We start from the raw sequence: 27,303 nt of genomic DNA on the forward strand, positions 1-27,303 counted from the left end.
ACCTAGCCCGCTGGGGTCGGCCCCCGACTTGCTGGATCATCTTAAATAAAGTCTTCATTAATAGACACAGTTTATTCAAGAAAGAAACCTGTAAAAATATAAGTAAGTTTCTAGGTTAGGTTAGGTAAATGCTCTTAAGCCCTGCAGAAAACCAACTTAGCCCGGGGGGGTTAGCTTCAGGTCAGTCTAATGCTAATTTTGGCTCAGAATTTGAGTTTCTTGACCTAAAAAACCTATAGTTTGATATATAACAAGATATATATTAGAAAAAATGCACTTAACCCCTGCGGGCCACCAACCTAGCCCGCTGGGGCTAGCTTCAGATTAGTCTAATGCTTTTTTTAGCTCTGAATTTGAGTTCCTTGACCTAACAAACCTATAATTTGATGTATCACAACAAATATATTGGGAAAAATGAACTTAACCCCTGCGGGCCACCCACCTAGCCCCCTGGGGTCGGTCCCCGACTTGCTGAATCATCTTAAATAATGTCCATATGAATAGATACAGTGTATTTAAGTTAAAACCCTAAGAAAAAACAATTTAAGGCAAGTTTCCAAATCAAAATAGACCAAAATAAGCCTAAAAACCTCATTTCCGCAGGGTTTTTCTTACCTAACCTAACCTAAAAATAAAATTTTTTGGATTTTTTTGCCATTTAGATGTAATACCTATAGGACTAGGCTTATATACCAAGTTTGAAGGGTCTAGCTCAATATTTAGACCATTTTGCTCACGGATTAAGAGCTTATGTCATTACGCCCCCCCCCCTTAGTGTTTCTGTCTATCTGTTCTCACCTTGGTTCTGCATAGCTGCCCATGTTAATATGAGAAGTTGGCATTCCCCGCTGAAGAAACTGCCACACCAAACTAAACTAGCATCAGAGTCTCAAGCCTAAATTTAGAAAATAATTAATCCTTATAATAAAGTAACAGGATGTCTGTTTGTCTGTGTGTCTGTTTGTCATGTTTGTGTGTACAGTGTACCGAAGGATCTCGCTAACCGCTGAATCTCCTTAATAGGGTAGCTTCTCATAGGTACCAGGAAGGTTTATAACTATTTTGGGGGAGGGTACCACCACCCTCCCAAGAGAAATCGCCCATAGAAAAAAATTACCCCCCTCAAAAAAAATGTTAACCAGAATTTAAAATTATTACTTTTTCTTTTAAAATCTGAAATAAGAAATTGGGTTATCAAATTCGACTCCTCCTTTCTCAAGTGCCCCTAGAGGCCTCTAGGAGCGTATGTCTGTATGTGTTTCCACCTGTACCGAAGGATTTCGGGTAGCGAAGAACCGATATGGTTCTCTAAAATGTAGCTTTCATAGGTCCAGGAAAGGTTTATAACTATTTTGGGGGATGGTTACCCTCCAAAGAGAAATTATTTAATTTTATTTATCATAAATGGAAAGGTGTCCGGTGCAAGTAAATATTTTGAAACTTTTCAACTAATAATATTAACCTACAGAGAGGTATTTTTTGTTTATTATCATTGGGGATATATAACAATTTACCGTTAGATGTGTTATCCCTAAAGACCCCTGATACTGGGAAAACAATGGGGGGGGGGGGGAAGATTTGACAAATTTGCGTAAACCTCGAGTATAGTCTTTATCTTTGGACTGAGAGGATAGGTTATTAAAGATAAAATCAATCTTATATGATAAAATACCCGCAAATTTAAGACTTTTTGGATAAGCCACCAGGTTCTAGAGCTCCAGGCCTCCAGGTGGTCACTGTACACTACAGGTAACAATGAAAAAAAAAATTTTTTTTAAAGAGTTAGAGGTCAACTTATAAAACGAAATATGCATCTTTTTGAATGTTATTTACATATTTGATGAAAAAACATGCATATTTTGTTTTATAAGCTGACCTCTAACTCTTAAAAGAAATTTTTTTTTCGTTTTTACCTGTACAGAGACCACCAGGAAGCCTGGAGCTCTGGAACCTGGAGGCCTATCCAACAAATCTTAACGTTGCGGGTATTTCATCATATAAGAATGATTTTATCTTTAATAACCTATCCTCTTAGTCCAAAGATAAAGCCTATACTCCAGGTTTACGCCAATGTGTCAAAACTTCCCCCCCCCCTTAATATTTTGACAAGGAGACGCGTTAGTTATAGAGTGGCTACTAACCATAAGACAAACTTACCATTTTAAAATTTTATTCCATCCTCATTATAGATCAATCAATAACAGCTCATTATTTAACAAACCTGAAATTAAAATATTAACAATAAATATAAAGTAATAGAATGTCTGTTGTGATTTTCATTGAAGGATTGTCTTGTTCTTGAAAAAAATTGTGTAATAAAAAAATTATATTTGATTTTAGGTATCAACTTTAATTTGGTGATTTCAGGGATAAGAAATGGTTGATGATTTGATAATACATCCACAAGGATAAAAACAAATTACGCCTTCTGTAGGTTTTATCGCGTAAAATTCAACAGAAGTACCCAAAGTTTTAAAGCAAACGAATAAGATAACTACATTGGGTACAATTAAAATTTACAGTCCGATATTCCCTTACTCCCTGCATTCTTCCAAAAGTTTTGGGGACCAGTATCATCTAATTTCCAATGTCCACTCCCTCTCTGAAACATTACGACCTTAACAACTTCCATACAAGCTTCGCATCTCAATTGTGAAATAATAAAATGGTAATCGTTTTAATTTTTCCAGTCACTTTATTAAATGACAACAGTGGATTTATTATTACTTGGATCTTACACCAGATTATCATGTACTCTAATAAAGTAAAACTTGTAGCTGGCTAGAATAACAATCCCCCTCATCCACTCAATCCCACCCCCTCCTATTGGATGAACGAACTGAAGTGATGTCTATGTTAGCAAGAGCAACCTAAATTTTTGACAATTTTTCCCCTGTCATAATATCCACGTATATAATATAATATCCATTATGACGACAGTAGTTGTCAAGGCTATAGATAGGTAATCAGGAGTTAAGCAATTTAAAAATAGCCTAAAACCATCCTAAGACCTATGTGAAGCTTCCATAACATGAAGAACTCAATATGTAGGTGCAATATTTATCAAAACAAAAAACCTTACAACTTTATTAAATAGGACTATTTGCTTAGCCACTAGCCTCTAGGGAATAAAAATAGCCTAAAAACACCCTGAGATATATAAGGCTTACCGATATCTTAAGCTACAGACAAAATAAACCTTACTACTTACAACAAATAGGATGATTTTAAATAGTTCTATAGGATCTTAACTACTGAAATAATTTCTAAAAAGATGAATCATTCTATACAAATTCTTTTATTGTATGTTTATACGATAAAGATAATATTACAAATAAGCAAATAAGAACCAGACGAGTTTATTTTCTTTTCTTTAATTTGAATTTGATGACAATTATATCATTATTATGTAGTCAATTATTGCTTTCCCCACCAGAGTAAATTTAGCTGTTTATTCTTTCATGTTTGCTGATTAATAGTTAGAGAGATGTTTGATAGCTAGGCCTTTGTCTGCAAGTCTTATAAGAGTATGATAGTGACTTGCACCTATTTTTTCAAGGAATTCAACCTTTAACCTAATAATGTCTCGCATTAAGGTTTTTGCACGGTTTAGGCAAAGATTCGAACCTATTACTACAAGCTGACAAGTTTTGTTTTATGCTAGGACATTGTATTGACACAGACATAAACAGGTTCTGTCATTAGTTGGTTTGAAACTATTATAAAATCTCAAATATTTTCCACTATCAATTGTAATCTAGAATGGATTATTGTTTACTTTCTTTAAACTTTTTAGTATGAACTCTTGTAAAGATTGGCCTAGGACACAACAATTACTTTACACAATGAAAAGAGGCTAACAAATTATTTTAACAAAATCATGCTTCTATTTTTAGGGGCAATGCTACTCTTAAAGCCACCCTTGCACACAAGCTGCGCAAAAAATCTCTTAAATTTTAACGGTTTCCCTAACGTAACATTAAAAATATTTATTTTTGTTGATCATGTTTAGGTTAGATTAAGTAAAGGTTAGGTGAACCCCGCAGGGCTAGTACCCTACAGGGCTAAATATGTTTCATAAATATTGGGGGGGGGGGGGGGGGGGGAGTGGTCGAGAAATAGGATTGAATAAAAGCACCTAATTTTTCATATATACCGGTAGGTGTTTCTTTAGGTTTTTTGTCCAAAAGCTCCTATAGCATAGAACGTAAACTTTCTTGTAATCGTCATTGACAAGAAGGTTTTTAAAAAAAGGGATGATTAAGTTCAAAGGTATCGTAGCTAATCCTAAACATTATAAAATAGCTTTAATCCATAATATAACTAGTAGGAAGTTTCCATGTACAATTAAAATATGTTGGTCAATTGTAATGTGCATTTTTATTGCATTCATTTAAGTTTTTTTTTATTGTCTAAATGATCAAATTGTCTCTAAAATGCAAGGATATTCAAAAATATATAACAGAATAAGCAGCGTACTTATTTTGTACGTTGCCACTCGCCTGCCTTCAACCACCGAAGGACAAAAAATAATTTCTTTTTTCAACAATAAAATAAATAAAATCAGCCATGTGATGTCATAAAAATAAGGGAGTATCCATCTATTTTTTAGGATTTTCTTTCCCTCTCATCCCTCATTTTTATGACGTCACATGGCTGATTTTTTAAGACACTTTCTTAACACCCGAAAACTTTTTCGAAAGCCGCGGTCATTATTGAAATGAAAGTTGCAGCCAACTGCCTAAATTTCAATATTTCAGCGAAAGCTAGTGGTTCTCTTTCCTCACAATTCTTAACCTTACAGTAATAAAATTAAGAATTTTGTAATTGTCAGATGGACAATCAAAAAAGTCCCCCTTGCCAATGGATGTAGAATATACGTGGATATTATGTCAGGGGAAAAATTGTGGTCAATTTAGCTTGAACCTTGAACTCGTTTACTAGTCAGTTCGTCCATCCAGTAGTAGAGGGGGGGGGGGGGGAAGAATTTGGTAAAGGGCTGGAAGGAGGGCATCGTTATTTTAACCCGCTGCAAGATCACTTTAAACATTAAAATCTGGTGTACTATCCAAGAAATGATATATCCATTACCCCCCCCCCCTCTCTGTAACAGGCGGAAAGCACGTTTAATCAATTTTAACAATTTCTAATGGCTAGGATGTGTTATGTTATAAGAAGCACAGCAAGAAAAACAAGCTTGAATATAACAGTATTATATTATACAGTACGTACGGAAGGATATTTAAATAGAAATCTATGTTTTCAAATTGTTTTTGACTGATTCTTAATAATTACTGAACCAATTTGGTTCTCTAATTTTAAGTAAACTTCACATAGGCCCTGTCAGGGAATGGTTTTAAGCTATTTTTCCCCCTGGCCTTTCAGTCCCTTCAAATACGGAGCCCCCAGATGCTAAAGGCATAACCGCTAGTTTTAGATATTGAGTAACTATGCCAAAAAATGCTTTGATGTGTTTTTAAAAGTCTTTATTATTTTATTACTGAATGTTAAATACTTTATGGTTAAATTTATAAAAGGACATGGGTTAGACATATTCATGACAATTAAAAGTTTCTTTGACGCTAAATCGCAGCAACATTATCAAAGGATGTCCGACATGTATATCAGACAGTGAGTCACCTATTATAAAAAGAAGGTTTTCAAGGAGCTTTAAGGGATAGGACAATGGGCGATTAATAGATATACATTCCCCCTGTTCGGTGGAATAAAATTAACAGTTGAAACGTTTGAAATATCAAGCAGGTGAAAGAGTAATCGTGTTTGTTAAACTTTGGGTACCAGTAAAAATTACAGTCCAATGTCTCCTCCCTCCCTCCCTCCCTCCCTGAACTAAATATATATATTGTAAAACTATAATATGTAACTATAGATAGAAATATTATGTAACAAGGATGACAACATCCATAAGTAGCAAAGCTCAAAAGTTATAAATGGATGGATATTGGGGAAAAAATAGGTAAAATAGGAAAAATTTATAAACAAGTAACCATTAAAATCATGAAAACTTAAAAATCTAGGAATCGATCTAGCACCCCAATTAATAGACAAATCTTAATGAAACTGTGGGAATATGTGAAATATGAGCATATTCAATCCCTGATAATTTCAGCCGTCAATCCTGAATAAGAATCGAGAAAATCAAGAAAACCTAACTATATAGGAATCGATCTAGCACTTCAATTTATAGACAAATAATTATAAAAACTTTGTGAAAATAAGTAAAATCTAAAATTGATTAATCCCTAAAAGTCTTAGCCCTCTATCTTGAAATGGAATTGAGAAAATCACGAAAACTTGAAAATCTAGGAATCGATCTAGCACACCAAATAACAGACAGATGGACAAAACAATGTATAGATTTGATGGGCATACGTCATAGGAATCTTCACTACCTAAAAATTTCAGCTGTCTATACTGAAGAGAAGCCGAGAAAATCACGTTTCCTCCATAGCGTTACGGACAGACTGACTGACAAAGTGAATTATAGAGTAGCTTCGCTACTAAAAAATATAATATATAACTATAGATAGATACTTAGATATATTATGTAAAACTAGATTGAAAGGTTGAAAGGCATACTACATATATAAAAATTGAAAGTGTTCGGAAATTGAAAATATTTCATCTCTAAACATCAAAACCAAAAGGTTGCCTTTACATTATTCTAACATTTTCAACAGCGAAGCTTTTCTATATTAAGTTTGTGCTGATTCATTCTTATATTAGTCTTTTTTAACCTTTCTCTCTGACCTACAATAAGAAAAGTAGAAAATTCCCGCCTTCAACCGGTAGAAGCTATTTACATAATTGAAGTTAAGCTTTTTTGTGCTTTCCTGTAAGTGCATAGCGTGCAAGAACCCCCTGCCTTCATTCCTTAATAATTTGAAAATAATTCAGGGGGGGGGGAGGGAAAATTTTTATGCCTATACCCAATATAACCTAACCTAAGATAAATCAGACGAAAAACTATACCTCCTCTATATTTTCAATTTATTTCAAATGATTCTGTGTTCGAATAGGCCCTTAGAGGCTTAGAGGGAAGCCGCCAATACATTTTTTTCATTAATAAATGTGCACTGCTAATGTAAACTGTATGTCCTTGTATATGGCACTATTGGATTAATTATTACATGGATCTTACACCAGATTGTCATGTACTCTAATAAAGTGAAACTTGCAGGGGGCTAAAACAATGACTCCCCCCTTTCTATTCCCTCTCCTTCTATTGGATGAACTGACTAGTTAGTGATGTCTATATAAGCAACAATTTTTCCCCTGTCATAATATCCACATATATTATATATCCATTATGACACTATCTTGAAATGCATACATAAATCAGATTTAACAAGTACTGCCTCCAGTGAGGGATGTGTGTTATCAAACTATGATAGAGTTGTCCTATAATCATGAAACTTAGGTATTCAAATAATGTCAAAATGTCTAAAGAAAATCTACTATATAATTATAACTAAACTTCTTTGCTATTCCACATTTTTATGATTATCTATCACATTAGGTCAGGTTAGTTATTGCATATTGAGTTCTGAGCTGGATCTTTAAATGTGTAGCCGTTGCCGTTGCCATAGTCGTAGCCCCTGCCAAAAACCATGAATTTTTAAAAGTTTGAAGTTTTTACGTATTATCATTAAAATTTTTTTCGTATTTTTGCTGAAAATTCAAAAACTGGTTGTGATTTAAAGATTTACAGCTGTGGCCACGCGTAGCCATTTTAAAGATCGCTATTAGGTTAGTGGCTGTACCTCTGGCAGCGGCAACGGCAACGGCAACGGCAACGGCTACACATTCAGCTCTGGGTAGTCCCGCTGGGTTAGGCCACCAAAGGTTTAGACCTTGCTTAGGTTAGATTTAAACTACTTTCCTTTCCTTATTTCAAAAATAAGATCTAGGGGTTCGTCAGTTCTCAATAGTCATTAATGTGAAAGCCCCAAAGTTCTTCCTACGGGAGAGCTTTGAAAAATCGGGGCAATAATTTGAGAGAGAAAGGAAAAACAAAAACATTACTTGCTTAAATTGGACTAAAATCCCGAATTAACTGTCCTTTTCCGATAAGTTTCATAAGAGTTTATTTATGTAAAAAGCAAAGGGTATAAGTCAAAATTAATAGTAGCCATTATTCGTAAATAAATACTCCTAACAAAAAATTCGTGGTATGGTTCTAAGCTATTTTTCTATTCTTTTATCTCAAAGTTTTAAAAACATAAAAAAATGGACGTATTGACTGACCTTACTTTCGTTAAATTCATCAGGCTAGAATTGTTCTATCGCTTTCACACTTAAAAACTGTTAGTTACAATTTAGAAAGCGTAGCAACTCTATAAGTGTTATGATTTCTAGTACAGTTAGGCAATATGTTTTTAGCTAAGCATCCGTATTGGTCCGTATTAAGAATTCTGTATTTGGTATCTTTTTGAAAATTTCCATAAAATCATGTTCATGTCCGTTTGTCCTACCGTTTCAGTGCTTCGCTTTTATGGATGTTGTCATCCTTGTTTTAACTTCATGTTGAAAAAAAGCTTTTAAAAAGTTTAAAGCAATTTGTTATGAGTGTTCGTATGTTGATGTTTGTGTTTTTTAAAGTAATATTCTTGCTAACATGGAACTCATTTATTGGTCATTTCTTTCATCCAGGTGGGAGGAAAAGGAAAGGAGTAAAGGGGGTGGATGGGCGGAATCGTTACTTTAGCCCGCTGCTTGCATCATTTTATTAAAGAATATGAAAATCCGGTGTAAGATCCAAGTAAAATTCGTATGTACCAGGTAAATTAATATAAATTTGTATGTTGATCAAAATGTATCCTTATAATAAAGTAACAGGATATGTGTCTGTTTGTCTGTCTGTACCGAAAGATCTCGCTAACTGCTTAATCTATCGGGTTCTCCTTAAAAGGGTAGCTTCTCATAGGTCCCGGGAGGGTTTATATCTAGTTTGGGGGAGGGTACCACCACTCTCCCCAGAGAAATCGACAAAAATATAAAACACCGCCCTGCAATCATTTTTGCAATTAGATAAAAACACACCTAACTAACACCGTCTATCAGCGGCGAAAAATATATTTTTGTTAAATAGCTGATTTAAGAATAGATTGAAAAGAAAAAACTTTACGTGTCCCTAGAAGCCTCTAGGGGCGAAACCGCTAGTAAAAAATATAACTCCATTAATTTATTGTACATTGTCTTATCCCTTAAGACACCTGCAAATCTGGCAATAGCAGTTCTTTATTTTATAATTTGGTAAGTTGTTTCAAGGAATAACCAATTTGTAAGATGTCATAGATAGTTTTCAGCAATCTAAATGGATAAGACAATGGCCGATAAATTAATGTAAATTGTACATCCTCCAATGAAGATACACAAAATTAACTCCTCTGTTGCTAACAATTAGGGGTTGAAAAATTTGGACACTCAAGTTTATGAACCAACCAATCAAAATTTAATAAAAGTCCCCAAGGTTAATGTCCAACGAATAACGAAACGTTATCATAAAATTTTGTGGACTAGTGAAATAAAAAGCCTAGTGTCCCTTCCCTCCATGAATAGTTTCACATCTTGACAGCAAAGCTTTTCTACAGTAAAGGAACGTCTGTCTATCATAATATTAAAGCCATTGTGTGTGTGTTTTAACAGAAATCTTTTAATAGTAAGTAATTAAACTGATCGCCTACATTTCCCTGCCCTCCACTTGAAGCTGGGGGCGAGGCAACTAGGTATGCATATAGAAAAAATTTGACTTCAACTATTCTTTTTTTCTTTTATTTACCTATTATTTAAAGCTAAGTACTTTTGGACAAAAATATTCTAGTTTATAGAGAAAAAAAACTTTCTATATTGCCCTGATCGAATTATATATAAATTTGAAACAAAAGTTTTTAATAATTCCTAATGTACTCATTCATGAAGAAACTTAACGTATGAATGGTATTAACGTCTTTTTTTATACCTTTTACCTCATATTTAAACAAATTACTCGTAGGATAACAATGTACAATATTACAATTGAAGCATCTTCTGCATCTTATTGAGCTCTGACACTCTACAAGGCTAAATTTGTTTGTCCTACCATCTGATCAGGGATTAGGGATGGGAAACGTAGAAAAATATTATTTCAGGCCTATTTCAAGACTAGGCCTAAAAAACCTGTTATGTGATGGTGCATTAGTTCGTTATCAACTCTAATAATATAGCCAAATAAGCGTTAAGAATATAAAGTACAGAATAAAATTCAGGTAGCTAGTATCAATTTATATTTTTCAGACGGTTTATTTTTAATTGGGTTGGCCTGAAACAGATTTGTTTGCATTTTATTTATGAGTAAAATGGAATTTAAAAATATTTTGTTATCATGGCTTACTAAAATTCAAAGTCGAAAATAAATAAATCAAGTATAAGTGACTAAGTACACCTGTTACATTCTATCAATTAACTGTTCCATGCCAAGATTAGACATCATTAATTTTTTTTTTCAAAAACTTAATTTTACGTTTAAAATAAACAGAAATACTCAAATAATTGTAAAATAAATTATAGCAAATTTAATAAAAATGATATAAAAAAGTACACGTTTATTTACATATAGAACTAGTTTTGTGTTCGTATTCATTTAAAGTGGGTTATCATTTCTGCATGAAATTTTTAAAATTTGAATGGACCAAATACAACAGTTTCGTTATAAGCTACAAAATTAAAATTCTTAGCTACTTACATTCCAAAAAAAATATTCCTCCATTTTTGTTTTTTTTTTCTATAGGTTCCTTTTCTGATTGTGTAACTCTAAGCAGATTTGAAAATAAGCTGTTGTGATCAAACATCACTTGTTTATGTTTCATTATTTTTATTTTAGAAGCAGAAATTTGTTTGTGTTTTGAAATTTTTCTATAATGCGCACTTTGCCCCGTTTTTTATATTGCCATCCGCCAGTTGTCTATTGGTTGGTACAAAACAAGCCCAAATTACCAAACACTATTGGTTTAGGGCGGTAGCCAATAGGAGCCGTCCGCCAATTACTTCATTTAATTAGGAAATGGTAAAAGTTCAAAACTAAGCCGGGACCTAATTTATGGCCAGGTTTTCTTATTCCTTTATCCCTGAATCTGATGAATGTTGTTATCCTTGTTATAACAATTGACAGATTAATTTGAAGACTATTTTAATTAATCAGGTTTAAATGGAAAGAAGGCACCTTATCGCAATTTTAAACTTTTCACACATTTTCCCCCACCCCAATCTAAGTGCAGGCAGGAAAGGGGGGGGGGGAGTTAATCGTCATTAGGAATCTCAAAAGACAGATAGAATAACTTAAAGAACCACGTACATCTTAATTTTGGAATATGTATTTACCCTTATAAGCATAGATTATTTAATATTAGTGTACTTATTTTTAGCGTAGATTCGATATTTGAAGCCAGATTTAACATAGGAGTTGCCGTTTTAGAGATATCAGGGGTAATAAAAAGCCCCTAAGTTAAAAAATTAGAAACCCAAGAAAGAGGTCTATAATTTTCACAGGAATAAGGCGGCTTTATGTAAAAAAAAATAAAATACATACAACAGAATAAATATTTTACAGATTTAGTATTGGGTCATTTAACTAAAAGCCTTCATTGCAGTTATTTTTAATTTATTCAAAAAACATATGGCAATTAACACGATCTTACACACACGCCAACCAAGTTGCCTATACACACACATACACACACACACACACAACATTCAAGGTGCTCGGCAATGTCATCACACCCACACTCCCGCATTCTTAATAGCTGTAAATAAAAGATTCTCTTTCTAATTAATTGTTTACTTTATATCGAAACACACACACACACACACCCGCAGCACAACGCTGCTTCCAGGGAATTAAAAATTTTTTGTAATCTTTTGTGCCTCCTAGTCCTTTACAATGAAGGGAGGAAGGGTAAGGGGTTTTCTAGACCGGTGTCTTTTAGATAATCATCATATTCATAAGCGCATACACTCAAAACATTAACACACAAACGTATAAATACATGTTAGCATTGTGTAATGTGTATTATGTTAGGACGCACTTTTACCTTTCAGTAAATATTATTAATTAATATTATCAACAAGAAAGTACAATTGGACTTCAGTTCCGTAATTTTGTTTTAATGAAATAAAATATCAGTTTTAATTGTTATTCCCATCATGTACCCGCCCATTTATGCTTATTTAAGTGTATCAACAAACACTTTTTCTTTATTTATATTTGTCATGTTATTAAGGAAAATATTTGTTTTAATACGTATATGTTTCAGATTTCATTAAAATGGCAAGTAATCTCCACATTAAATGTTTGCAGCAGGATTTACGTCAGAGCTTAACAGAATAGGTAAACTATTATATTCCATAACATTGAGCAGGGGTTTAAAATTAGCTATCTAATTCTTTAAATCAAGCAGTTCCAATCTGCGAACTCATTATTTAATATAATTAGCCCGCGATCTTTATTTTAAAGCATACTCAGTACTGTTTACGTAAAAGTGTATTATTTATTTAAAGCTATCTGTTAAAATATATTGGCTTCACAGGAAAAATGTTTATCTGGAGAGGGGGGGGGGTCGGTTTAAACTTTCCCATGACCTACCATACCAGTTCAGCTGTAAGCGAGATCCATTCGTGCACACGCACATAATTCGTTTTTTAATACTACCGGTTGTGCCCCTAGCATCTAGAGGCTCTGTTTCTGAAGGGTGGGGGAGAGAAATAACTTTATATCTGGAAATATAAAGCCTAAAATCATTTTGAGGCTTCCTTAATACAAAACTCAATCTTTTAGTGTTATTAATGTCTTAAGCTTCAGACAATAAATCCCAACAACTTTAATTCACTATCTGCAACTCCCCTAGATGCCTCTAGGGGCACGAGAGCGTTTAGCAAGCTCTTTCGGTACTAACATACATAGATCCTGTTACTTTTTTATTAAAAACTAGCGGCTTCGTCCTTAGAGGACTCTAGGGGCACTTTAGGAGGGGGGAGTTGAATTCCAAAACCTATTTTTGGTTATAAGGGAAAATTTTTTTGAAAAAATAACATGGTCTTTTTAACGGTGGTGGGAAATGACGGCGAACGGCGGGAGCGGCGGTCCCGCAGCCGTTTTTTTTAAAGATACCAAAACTTAGGGTAATTAGTGACACAACTCAAAAGATTTTACACAATTATCTCTAAAACTAAGGCAGTAGTGCCCTAAATAAAGTTGCTGGTATGGCGTGGCACAAGTCACCACATTTTACCCCCCCCCCACCCCCGACTTTCTTTGCACTAGTTAAGAAAAATATACATACAATAATTGAATTTTATATTTGCTTTTAAAAAGGAAGAAATGATTATTCCGGTTCTAAAAAAATATTTATCGTATCTTATTACAGACAATTTTTCTACGCATAAAATAAGATATAAATCATATGAAAATAACATTTTTTAGCCTGGCTCTCGGGACTAAAAAAACTGGTGTTTTCTTGCAACTTTCCATTTTACTATTCACTGATAGCTGTTTGTAATACGACAATGTGAATGTTAACTATTATCCTTATTTAGAATAAAATACAATAAGGCCAGAGAGAGGTCAATGCAAGAAGTTCTTGACTAATATAACCAGGTAAGAACAATATACTAAGGGGTTCTCTAAAAAGTATATTACAGCCTTGATTTCTAAATTATAATAGATAAATCGAAAAAAAGCTTATAGATTTTTCTACTAAAGGTTTTTTTTAATGCAACCATCTCGTAATCAATATATAAATGGCACTTAGAATTCGCATTTCGATCTGAAATTTTGCATCATGAGTAATCCTTGGTAGGTCTATTTTCCCTAAATTGAACAAAAAGATGGAAAAATAACTACTAACAGCTGGCGGCTCAGCCGTTTAGCCATTTTTTGGGCAATATCTAATGCAAATCATCACGAAACTAATAATACTATTTGCTGCTGGTACTAGAAATCTAAAAATGTTTTTTTTGTAGGTATCATTTCACACGATTTAAAGCAAAACTATGTTTCAAAAAGTTGATGCCTACGTAATTTATGACAGATTTGCCCTAAAAATAGCCAAAACTTTTTGTTCAATTCAGGGAAAATAGACCTACCAAGGATTACTCATGCAGAATTTTAGATTGAAATTCGAATTCTAAGTGCCATTTATACTTTGATTACGAGATGGTTGCATTTAACCCCCCCCCCCCTTACATAATGTAGTTGTATAAAAATAAGCATGACAGCATTCATGAAAGCGAAGCTATAAAATCAGAAGGAAGGAAAAACGAACAATAACTCATCATATAGAGTATCAAGACTTCATAAGCAAAAAATTAAGTCTAATTTTTTTTCAAAAATAAAGGATACTGTTCAATGACATACTTTTTCTTAATATTTAATAATACAGATGCTTAGCTCTAATATTGTATCTTTTTGTCCAGGAAACATTATTAAAAAATCAGAAGAATATAATTATTATATCATACAAAGCTAATAATTAGCATGTTTTGAACGTACGGACTTGCTGGTAACGATTATAACCTAACTGTTATCGGAAAATCATGCAAAGTTTGAAATCGGTAGGACAATTCTAGCATATTCAAATTAATGTTTCAGACGGATCAACCCTTATTATAAAAAAGCTTCGCTTTTAAAAACTTTAGGTACTATACTTAAAAACTTGAATAGATTTAAGGCATCATTTTTAAAATTATTTTGGTGTTTTAGAACATATTGAAATGATACCTACAATTTTAGGTGAACAGTCAAACTCTACCATGCTACGTGGCTTATTCCATTGAATAATTCAAACTTCTACATATGGATGGATTACAGGTAAGGTATAAATAATACTAGCTGTTGCGCCACTAGCTTCTAATGTATTGGAAGGGGTAGAGAAAAAAAAATATTTATTTCTTACGTCGTATTATAAACAGTTTTCTAAAGAAATGTACAATTATAAGATTATGAACAGTTATTTAGCTCATGCCTTCGGCATCTCTTAATCTTGTGATTGTACATTTTTATATATATTCGTAAAAACTCGATTTAATACGATGCTAGATATAGTTTTTTGTGTGGATGAGAACCGGTTTTAATTCACCGGTTGATATCGGTTTCTAATAAATAAGAGAATAGATATTTCTTGCATCGTATTATAAACGGCTTTTTAGCCCCTAGGTGCCGAAGGCATGGGCTAAAAAAACTGGTTTTAATCTTATGATTGTACATTTTTATTCGTAGAAAGCTGGATATAATATAATGCTAGACATAGATTTTTCGTGTGGATGAGAACTGGTTCCTATCCACCTGATTTGAATGAATACGAGGAGAAACATTCTTAGACTTAAATCTATAAAATATAATGGCTTCTCTTTCATGGAAAACTCCTTTAATTCAATGCTTTTCGAAATCTTAAGCTACAGATAAAAAAAACTTTCTGCATGATAATTCTTGAAGATTGGGACACAGCATTTCGTAATATGATTATAAAAAAGGGAACATATGTATAACCAACTATAGATTTTAAGGCGGTTCCTCACAAAGCACCTAGTTAAGCAAAGAATCCCTGTCCTTTATTTTGATATTTAAAATAAGTAAGGGAGGAACACACAGGGGCTATTCCTGAAGAAAAATTATTCCCTTTCAATAATAAACCAACTGGGGGGGGGGGGGAGGGGGGCTGGTGGGAGTTAGGTTCTCTGCTCACTAGGCACCAAAATCAGGAAGATATGTCTATGTTTTATTTTCTTGGCCTTATTAACATTGTTTTTTTAACCTAAGAAACAGTAATTTATTTCTTTATTACCCCCTCCCCTCCTCCAAACTTAATGACGTCTGGGTAAAATTAACATGGAACTGGGTTATTTTTTCATTTTTTTAGGGGGAGGGGGTGGTGAAACCCACATTTTAGATGATCTTTATGTTATCAATGTATTGTAAACAAGGATACAACATCCATAAGTAGAAAAGTTAAAAAATCAAGGATAAGATTACCCACATAAAGATTTATAGAGCATTTGTTAAAATCAAGAATAGATATGTTTGGGGAAAAAATCAGGAAAGGTACGTCCATGTGGAGGGCGGGCGAATTTAGGGGTGCCATATTGACAGCTTTCTACATATATTAAAATGAAAAGATTAATTCCAGCTGCTTTGTTTTTCCTGGCAATCAAAACTGACAATAATTTTTGATCACTTTTTTAATTCTTAAAAAATTATCTTTAATACGAAACAAAACATGACTTCTGTATTACTCATAACCAGTCCAGCGGACATAATAATATTTTCATTTTGATATCCACAGAAAGCTGTCTAAAATACAATGCAATATAAAAACTTAAACCATTACACTTATGTTTTTTAGTTGCAAAAATCCAGTCTTGAGAAGAAATCCAAGCAAGAGTTTTACTAACTATCCACATTACATTATTAGGTAAGCTTTGGTTAGTAGGATATAAAAATGGAGGATTTAATTATTTTTTCATTAGATAGATATTCACCATTCAATGATAGATAATACTGCCCTACTATCACATGAAATCTCTCGTTTTCTGTCCAAACACCTGGGTATTAGGTTAAGTAATACCCATCAGACAACCTACTCTTTGATTGCACAACCTCTGAGAAGTTCTAACTGTGCATAGTATTGAGTTTTGACCGTTTTGGGCCAGGGCATTCCCCCTACTCTGATATAGAAGCAGTAAAGAACCATTTTTAACGTCTTCAGTTAAAACCATTCACGAGCGGTTGCGCTAAGCCACGGTTGTGGGTTAAGATTGTAGGCATTTTAAGCAGGGATAAGGGGGGGGGGGGTTAATGCAACCATCCCGTAATCAATGAGTAAATGGCACTTAAAATTCGAATTTCGATCTCAAATTTTGCATGAGTAATCCTTGGTAGGTCTTTTTTTCCCTAAATCAAACAAAAAGTTGGAAAAGTGATTGCTGGCGGCTCAGCCGTTTAGCAGTTTTTTTTTGTCTATTTTCAGGGTAAATTTATCATCAATTACATAGGAATCAACTTTTTAAAACATATTTTTGGTTTAATTCATGTTAAATGATACCTACCAAAAACTATTTTTTAAATTTCTAGTAACAACAGCTACCGGCTATAACCGTATGATAACGTTTTTAAGCTGCATAGAGTATTATGTGATTGTGGAGATAGGTTTTGTGACTAATTTGAACCGAAGAAAGCCAAAAAAACGGCTGAGCCGTTAGCCGTACTTTTCCAACTTTTTGTTCGATTTAGGGAAAATAGACCTACCAAGGATTACTCATGCAAAATTTCAGATGGAAATTCGAATTCTAAGTGCCATTTACTCATTGATTACAAGATGGTTGCATTAATCCCCTCCCCCTTTTAAGGGGAATGACAATACAGGAGGAGAAACTTTGAAATATATTAAGTAGTCCACTTTGAAATTACCTACTCCGAAAATAAGTGATAAAATAATGAAATAAATAATTTTTTAGAATCAAAATTATCTACCTGGTCCTGCACATTTGAAGTTACAAAGAATATGAGAAGTAAAGTAATTTTCAGGTAATAAATTTAATCTTTATATGCTTCTTAAGTACTTAATAATTACCTATCCGATAAAAAAAGAAAATAATAGTGGTAATGTTGAAAACGCGTATTCGTTAATACTTTAAACTATTTCAACATTCAATTTTAACCTATATTGCAACGATAAATGAATGAAAATATGAGGAATAGTAATAACAAGGATGACAACACCCATTAGTATAAAGCTCAAACAATTATACAAAAGAAATCCACGAATAACAAGAAGTAGATGCTTGTAAATAAGAGGATTAAACTTAGATAATTGAAAATTTAATTCAGCAATAAAGCTACCTGTCCCTATATTTTTTTAATGTTATTATTCTCACTCAAAATCAACGGGTGATTCGACATATTTTTTTCTGCACTTGTGGGAGATTTAAGATGTGCTTTTAAGCGTTTTGCGAATCTGCCAAAAATAGCAGAGAAATAACCTAAGTTATGCAGTCAAATTAAAGTAGGTAATTTTTTTTAAAGGCCCTTTACAAAGTAAACCTTCGAAACCTGTTCTTTGTAAACTTTAATGTATTTTTTTAGGATGGAACCAAGAAGACGGGAAAGTTTACTGTTTCTTATAAAATTAAGTTAGTGAGATGTTCTTTTCCCTCCCTCTTCATTAAAATTAAAATTGTTATCATTTCAGTTCTAATAAAAAGAAATTTTATGTATTTAAATTAAATACACAAATTCACATTTTTTTGTTATCCTTGTAATATCATTTCAGACCATGTTATATAATTTGTCATGTTAACTTTATTTTAATAAATAGATACTAAATAAAGTATTTTTTTCTAATGGATTATTTTTTATCTGTACATGTTAGTGAATTAATTTGTAACCAAGATGGGTTCATCTTTCAAAGGGTATTTTTAAATTCAGTCTTTTTTTCTTCAGTTTTATGTACCTACTTCTTAGAAATTTTTAAACATCTAATCCTAAAAATAAAGTAGAAGGATCTATGTCTTTGTGTGTGTCTGTATGTAACTAAGGATCTTGCTAATCGCTGAACCGATATGGTTCTATACAGTGTAGCTTCAGACGGGACCTGGGAAGGTTTAAAACAATTTGGGCAGGGTACCATCACCTCAAGAGAAATCGTCCCTAAAATAAAATTACCCTCTCAATAAACTTTACTTTTTTTTAACTTCAAGTTTTTAATGTTTAAGTAAACAAGTCATATGCTATCCTAGGACTTAGCTTTGTTAAAATAAAGAGCTCATTCGAGATTTCCTATAACATACCAAAAAGTAATCTTGCTGCGTCATTGCCAAAGATGTTACAAGGTTTCTACTGCTGCTCTGTGAAGTGCGTGATATGAATAGTTAGAACAGGGGAATGCCTTGGTCCAAAACAGCTGCAACTCATTACCATGTAAAGTAAGGACTTCCAGACAAAAGTTGTGCAATCACAGAGTTGGTTGTCTAAAGGGCTAGTGAAAATATAATCATGCACAGAAATTAAGCAAGATTTGGCTCAGAGATGTACCTAAATAAGATCTTGTGTATATCGAACTCATTTGCTATCTAACAGAATGATTGATTGTTAGTCTGTCTGTGTGAACCGAATGATCGTGTTAACCATTGGACCAATATGGTCATAATAAAGCTTCTTGTAGATAAATTGTAGGTTAAGAACTTTTGAGAGAGGATTCCTCAACCTCCCAAAGAAAAATTGTCCCTTAAAAAATAACTCTTACAACCGTTTCTTTTAAAACTAATGTAAAGTTTAGGGTTGACTCCACCCCTTCTGTCAAGTGTCCTTAAAAGCCTCTTTAATCGTAGCCAATCATATAAGATATACAGTGTATATTTTTCTTCTATTATACCCCTTCATATTAAGTATTACATTGTCCAGGTATTTCATATTAGATATGAAACATATGTTTTGCATAATATAAACAAACATAAAACAGCTGTTTGCATAATGTAAACAAATATCTCTCTATATTCCTTGGCAATATTATTAAAAGGCTTTTTGTAAAATACCCAAAATATAATAATATTTTTTTAATCAATAAAATTGATTTTATTATTTTTACACTAAGCGTTTATTCTTGTGAAAATGAAAAGGCTTTTTCTCGGTATCATTATTTTTTTACTTAGGGGCTATTTACTACCCCTTATATCTCGAAAACAGCAACTCCTTTGTAAAATCTGGCTTCAGATATTAAATCTACACGAAAAATAAGTACGGATAACCCTCTATACTCAACTCTTCTATGCCTGTTAGGGAAAATATATATTTCAAAACTAAGATGTACGTGGTTCTTTTAAAAAATTCAGTTCTGATAAACAATCAGATTTTATTTGGGATAAGGAGCTTCGCTACATCGCAAAAAAGCATACATTTTTGCATTATTATCCCCTCCCCCTCTTTGCAATTTTCTCGCTTTCCCTGTGTGTGTTGTAGAATTTAACAGGGATCTAAAGGGATAAGACAATGGCCGATAAATTGATGTACATCCGCAATGATGATACACAAAATTACACCTTTAATTAGTGGTTGAAAAGTTTGAACACTAAACTTGATGAACCAACCAATCGAAATGCACTAAAGTTCCCAAATTTATTAAGCCAATGAATAAACAAACATTATTATAAAACTTTGGGGACTATTGTATTAAACAGCCTACTGTACCCTCTCTCTCTGGGAATTAAAATGGATTAAAAAAGATAAAGTGTGAACTTTTTCTCTTTTATTCCTCTTCAAAAACAGAGGGTATTATCTACAGATTAAACATAAGCTAGGGTGAAAGAAGGAACATTCTTTAAAAAGAGCGAAGCTTTTAAAATTTAGGAAATGTTTGTCAGTCTATCCGTCATTCAGCCCATTATTTTAAGCAATTTTATACCATCGGTGAGGATTCCTGTAATGGTAAAGAATAATGTAATAATGATTTACTGTTTTCTTTTGCAATTTTTAAATTTTTTAAATGAAAATTCCTATGATAAATTAATAGGCATACATATATAATAAGAGTACTAGACTTACTGAATTTTAAGAAATTTTGCTGTAAATTGAAATCAATTTCTAAATGATATTGTTTTCTCGGTTTTCGTACCAACAGTCTGGGGACAAAGGTCCAAATTGTATTTTTCAGGGAAGCTTTATAAATGTCCTTTGGTGGTTTTAGGCTACTTTCCTGACCCCTTTCGCCCTCCCCTAGTCTAGGGAGGTGGCAACTATTTTAAAATAATTTACGACATTCTTTGTGTAATTTGTTTGTGTTTAATATTAAGCTTATCTTTACTGTTTGCATATCTTCCCCATGGAAACGGATCGATACTCGGCGTTTTATTTTGGGTACTATCCTTATATAAAAGTAACAGGATCTGTGTGTATCTGTCTGTACCGAACAATCTTGCAAACCGTTGGACCGATATGGGCTTCTTATACAATGAAAAGAAGCATGACAAACATACCTAAAATAACTTTAAAATTATTATTTTTGCTATTTCACTCATTTCTCTTCATTTTAAGAACATCCCATGGAATTATTTATAGTTTTTACATGATTCATTTAACTTCTGATATACCTTTTAGCAAAAAAGGGGGTTTGTGTGCAGCGTTTAAGTAGAAGTTTTAGAATAGATTCGCTTTAGAATAGCTCATGTTCTTATATCAGCACTTAAAATAACGTTAGTATGTCAAGCAAGGTTCTGTAGTTTTAGACTTGAAAGAATTGCCTGATTCTAATAAAACATATATAATCTCACTAAATCCTCAACCGATTAAGTTCTCCATTTTAGGGGAGCTTTCCACTCCCCATATGCTTAAGGCGCAGCAACTAGTATTTCTTAAAAGTATTTGACTATGAAATCACATAAAATAGCCTTTACCCAATGAAAAACACATATCTATAAATAGAATAGCCTAAAACTTCCTCTTGAGCATTGTGAAAATTTACTAATCTTAAGCTACAGACATAAAAACCGTTTTACTTTTTAATATACTATCGAATACGTCCTTAGTATATAGGTTTCTATTTTCACGGGACAGAAAGAATAAGAAAAATATCTTAAAACGCTTTTGTGGTGACTCGTGCCACGACATACCAGCAATTTTATTTTGGGTGCTACTCCCTTAGTTTTAGAGATAATTGGGTAAAATCTTTTGGGCTGGGTCACTAATTAACCCAAGTTTTGGTATCTTTCAAAAAAAACGGCGATGGGACCGCCTCTCCCACTGTTCACCACCATTTTGCGCCGCCGCCAACATTTTTTTATATTGCATTTCTCGCCGAATAAGGCACATATCCGACGACATAATAATTTTAATTAAATTTAAATTTAATTTAATTAGTGACCCAGCCCAAAAGATTTTACCCAATTATCTCTTAAACTAAGGGAGTAACATCCAAAATAAAATTGCTGGTATGTCGTGGTACGAGTCACCACATTCCCCCTCCCCCCCCCCCCCATTAGCCTAAAAACTATTTATATTTGAAGCTTACCTAAAAAACAGAACCAATCGGTCTAGTAGTTATAGAGATCTTGAGAAGCTACAGACATAAAAACTGTATTATAAAATAGGATGGTTTATTGTGAAAATGGAAAAACAAGAAAAGTGTTATTTAAAAAGAAACTACACATACACATATGCTTATTATAATATCCCTCGAGGCTAAGTTGGAAATTCAGGATTATTGGAGAAACAGCATTTGAGGAAAATCTTAAATGGATCATATTTTTAGCAGCGCAGCTGCACTATAATTAAGATTTGTACGCAAGTCCTTTCAGCTGAGTTAGTCCCCAAAGATTTACAAAAACGTTTTCTTACTCGTTGGGTAACAACTTTTGTTACTTTTATTAGATTTTGATTGGTTGGTCTATTAAGTTGAATGTCCAAATGTATCTACGGCCATTGTCTTATCCCTTTAGATCCCTGACTTTAAACAAAATATCTTCAGTGGCTATGTCCTTGTATGCTTGCTAATTCTGTTATTGCCTCAAGCCGTAAAGATAGAAATTATATTGTATCATATCAATCAAATTAGACTTGAAAAAATTTTAAATTCGAATTTTTACATTTGTCACTAAAAGTAAAGCTTTTAAAAAGAGAAGTTTTTGAAAAAGCAAAGCTTTTCTATAATTAGGGTCTGTCCGTCCGTCCGTTACAGTTATTACTTTTCGTTAATTCAAACAGGTAAGAATTGTCCTATCGATTTCAAACTTAGCATGTAACATGATTCCTATAACAGTTAGGTACGACTTAAAAAGCGCAGCAACTCTATAATCGTTTCCAGAAAGTCCGTACGTCCATTTCAAACAAGCTGATTTTTTACTTTTTTGACGACAACTTTTTAATGTTAAAGATATCCTATTCATCTGATTTTTTGAATACTGATTCCTATTACAACAAGGTATAGTGTTATTAGCGAAGCATCTCTATTATCAAGTCCTAAAAACGTCAGTATGTCCTTAAACAGTAACATATATGTTTTGCAACAAATTTACCTAAATTTTCTATAGACATATACATTAATATTCAGTTCTGACACTCAACAAGTGTTAATGTTCGTTTGTCCTTCCATTTCAGAGCTTCGCTTTTATGGATTTTGTCATCCTTGTTCTATAAATATGATCGGTCCGTACTTATTGCATGTTAGAATTGTAAACATTTTTTAAAGCTATATATGTATTTGACAAAACTATATAAATTTCACTAGAGGCTTTGCCCATGAGGTAATTTAAAATTTTTTTTTTTAATTTAAGAAAAAAAAATCTATTTCTGGTGCTGCCGCCAATAATTTATAAGTAGTTTCCCCGGATTTTTTTTTTTTTTTGGGGGGGGGGGGGATTTTCGTTTTAGGGGGGGATTGGGGGTGTCCCACCCCCTCAAGAAAATAGCCTAAAACCACCACAGGACCAATAGGTATAAACCCTGAAGAGTAGAATCCGATAGGTTCAGTGGTTACCGAGATCTTAAGGGATAGACGGACGGACGGACGGACAGACAGATAGACAGACAGACATCATTCTACTTTGTATTATAGATATCGATAGAATTTAACAGGGTATATTTCATTATGTTGGTAGTGGTACATTATTCTTTTTATCTTTTTTTTATTCTTTTTTTTGATCTATTCATTACTTAGTGTTTATCTATCTATTCAACCCAACACCTATCTATCTATTCATTACTTAGTTTTTATCTATCTATTCAACCCAACATCTATCTATCTGACTACCGTATCTAATCATTCAAATAATTTGTTTGGACATAAAAAGTTTATAAATGATGTATCTATCTATCTATCTATTGACTGCCTTTTTATACTAGAAGTATCAGGGATCTTAGGGGATAAGACAATGGATGTTCATCTCCAATTATGATAAATAAAATAACCCTTAATTATTGATTGAAAAGTTTGAACACTAGTAATTTAAAACTTATAATGATTCAATAAAAGAACCCAAAGTTTTTAAGCCAACGAATGCAATGAAGGGGTTTTAAACTTCGGTTTGGTACCAGTGTAATTTTTTGTCCAATGTCCCCTCCCTCCCTGAGTTTCAATGCTACCTTTAACACTCTCTCTTATTCACACCGTTCCTTAATACAATCAAGAAATTTTAAACCCCCGAAAAAGACATAAAATTCCGGGATATAAAGGGATAAGACAATGGCCGATAAATTGATGTATATCCCCAATGATGATACACAAAATTACCCCTTAATATACCAACCAAAGTTGTTAAGCCAAATAATAATAAACTGTTTCAGCAAGAAATAGTCATTTTCTATAATTTGGAAAATAAAATATTAATTAATGTTATGAGATATAGTTTTTTTTAAAATATGCTTTATAATTCCTTACTCAAAATAGTCCTAAAGACGACCTTTCTTTCACACAAACTGGTTTTTTTCCCCGCCATTCTACAATATGCTTTTTCCCCTCCACATGTCTATTTAGCTGCAGTAACGTGTATCCTTTCAAGCCTAAAGCAGCCAGGAGCATAGCTACTCTCAGAAAAAAAACTGAACTTATACATTTAAATTCAAGATGTTAATTTAAACATTTTGTCTCAATTATGATTATTAATTTATGTATGTAATTTCAGGATTTTAAACTGTTTGAATAACCTTGACCAACAAAGATGGGGTATATCGGCAATCATTCTGTTTTTTTCATTGCAAAGCTTTTCTATAACTAGCTACAAAAAAATCATATGTATATCTTTGGGGACTAGTGTAATAAACAACCCATAAACATCATATCTCTCTCTCTCTCTACATAAAACTAGTTCTTATGCAAAATAAGCATAAAAATATTTGTTATTGCGATTTGGTATTGCTATCTTAATTATTGAAAGTAGGGTTGGCAATCCGAATCTGAAATCCGGAATCCGCCCAATTTTTGGCCAATTTTGGAATCAGAATCCGGAATCCGTTTTTTAATAGCGGATTCGGATTTTATATTGGTAGGCTAGAATTAGCGTCTTTAGTTTTTTTTATACTTTTCATTATCATCATTATATATAATATCTTTTAAGATCTGATTCTATTCTCGGAATTGAATTATAGAGAACACCAACAACATTAATTTTTAGGACATATCTAACACTTAAATTTTTAAATTTTTAAAAAAGCCTTGGGTAAGGGGGGGGAAATTTCGGTATTTTTTCGTTTTTTTTTGAAAAAAAATGGGGTAAATACTAATATTTTCAAATGAAACCAAGACCGGTAGAAAGCTTATGGAAAGGACTATCAGGTCCTAAATGGACGTTATCCTAGGACTTTTAGAAGTTTGCCGAAATTGACCACAAAAAAGTTACCGAAAATTCCCCACCAGCGGGGGAATTTTTGGTAATTTTTTTCAACCTAAAAAAAATCGATGAAAATCGGCCAAACGGCCAGTCGAACATAAATAATCATAATTAGTATAGGTTATAGGGATTATCCACAAAAAAATTCATAATGATCGGACTATTCCTTCTATGTTAAAAATGAATTTTTTTGAAAGACGCGAATTTTCGATTTTTTTTTTCGAAAATTTTTTTTTTTAAAACTTAAAATTAATATAAGAAAAAAACGTATTTTATTACTTTTTAGGCCTGATCCTAAAAAAGCTCACATTGTGCTATAGATTTAGACCAAAAAACATAAAAATTTATTAAAAATTGACCTCAATAATCGAATTTGAAGCAAAAGTGTCATCTTTGCAAAAAATCTTGACTACATTTTAACCTTAAAAAAATCGATGAATAAAGGCCAAACGACCAAACAAGCGTAATAAATCATAATTAGTATAGGTTATTGGGATTAACCACAAAAAAATTCATAAAGATCGGACTATTCCTCCTATGTCAAAAATATTTTTTTTCAAAGGACCAGAAATTTTAATTTTTTCCTCGCAAAAATTTGCTTCAAAAAATAAAATTAATTTTTTTTTGTTTTTTATCTGTTCTATTCATTTTTAGGCCTAATTCTTAAAAAGTCCATATGGAATAATAGATTTGACAAAAGAAAACATGAAAACATGACCTTAAAAGTTGAATTTTAATTTCTTTTGAAATTACCGAAATTTCCCCCGGCGGCAACTTTGGTCATTTTTGAAAAAAATATTACCCCGATTTTAAAGCTCTCAACAGATTTGGAAAGAGCGGGCAATTCTTAGTTTAAAAGGTTTCTACGGATCAGCTCTAGGTCTTACCAATTTTTGTGTACGTCGATCTTTACACACCTACTAAAAAATTTTTGGAAAAAAAAATTTTTCGTCCGACTTTGAGACCCAATAAGTACCCTTAATATTCATCTCACAAAAAATTCATTTTATACTTTTTTGTAGGCAATTTAATAAGGAACAAATTTGCTTTTATGTTTTTTTCTGTCATTTGAAAGGAACATGGAGAAAAAGGTCATTTAATGAAGGTAGGTCGAAATTACCGAAAATAGCCCCTTACCGAAACTTCCCCCGCCTTACCCTTCTAAATATTGCTAAAATCTGAATCTAGAATCCGCAAAAATAAGAACCCGTAATCCGCAGAGAATCCGCCATTTTTTTGAACGGATTCTTGTAAGAATCCGAATTCGGTCCAAAAATTTGATGGATTGCCATCCCTAATGAAAGAATTACCAGGGAAGGAGAGGACATTGGACTTGTACCCAAATTTTTATAACAACACCACAGTGCGTATGAAGGTGCTTTGACTTTTGTGTCAGAACCTATATTGGGGCATTTCATTATCCTAGGTAAGGTATCTTAACATTTCACTTTTCAATAAAATCTAAAATGCAGCCGTTTTTGAGAAAATTCAAGTTCAATTTTCATTCACTAGGAGTTAACACATAGTCATGACAAGAAAAGCAAAGATTATTTATTTAAAAATTTTGAACAAGTTTGCTTCATACGCACTGTGACACACGTTTGTTTTAAAACATGGGGTACTTTTATTGAATTTTGATTGGTTGGTTCCAAAACATTTCAACTAATTATTTGATCTACAGAAGTGGCGATTTTGTTTACCACCATTGGGGATGTGTATTTATTTATTTTACATTGTCGTATCTTCAAGATACCTGAATTAACTGCAGAATATGGTCCAAATTAATTACAAATTGCTATTTTTTATGACGTATCATAATATTTTAATTACATTGAAGGATGGGGTGTTATAACTTTCATTTATATACGAGATACAAAAGGGATACTATTATTCTCCTATTTTTATGCAGAGCTGGATCTTTAAATCATTTTAGTGGTGAGC

The 27,303-nt window shown here is 32.7% G+C and overlaps 2 protein-coding genes and 1 long non-coding RNA gene across 4 annotated transcripts in view; 1 reads left to right on the forward strand and 2 right to left on the reverse strand.

The window, feature by feature from the left end:
* Positions 1 to 27,303, reverse strand: part of LOC145319655 (uncharacterized) — a 265,819-nt gene that overhangs the window by 144,355 nt on the left and 94,161 nt on the right. The window lies entirely within an intron of this gene.
* LOC145319652 (uncharacterized) overlaps positions 1 to 27,303 on the reverse strand; it is a 205,592-nt gene that overhangs the window by 72,372 nt on the left and 105,917 nt on the right. Inside the window, exons 2-3 of the mRNA XM_080161921.1 lie at positions 2,158 to 2,221; positions 799 to 895 (exon numbers count right to left, since the gene is read on the reverse strand). Coding sequence (XP_080018047.1) covers positions 799 to 842 — 44 coding nt within the window. The 5' untranslated portion in view covers positions 843 to 895; positions 2,158 to 2,221. The remainder of the gene's footprint in view (positions 1 to 798; positions 896 to 2,157; positions 2,222 to 27,303) is intronic.
* Positions 12,257 to 18,377, forward strand: LOC145319638 (uncharacterized). Its single transcript, XR_013879975.1, has 6 exons — positions 12,257 to 12,385; positions 13,591 to 13,651; positions 14,786 to 14,863; positions 16,395 to 16,463; positions 17,506 to 17,575; positions 18,134 to 18,377. It is a non-coding gene; the product is annotated as an uncharacterized LOC145319638 (long non-coding RNA).

The sequence above is a fragment of the Acartia tonsa genome, chromosome 5 (assembly GCF_053477335.1).
Source record: "Acartia tonsa isolate MP-2025a chromosome 5, ASM5347733v1, whole genome shotgun sequence".
In the NCBI taxonomy this organism is placed as follows: Eukaryota; Metazoa; Arthropoda; class Copepoda; order Calanoida; family Acartiidae; genus Acartia; species Acartia tonsa.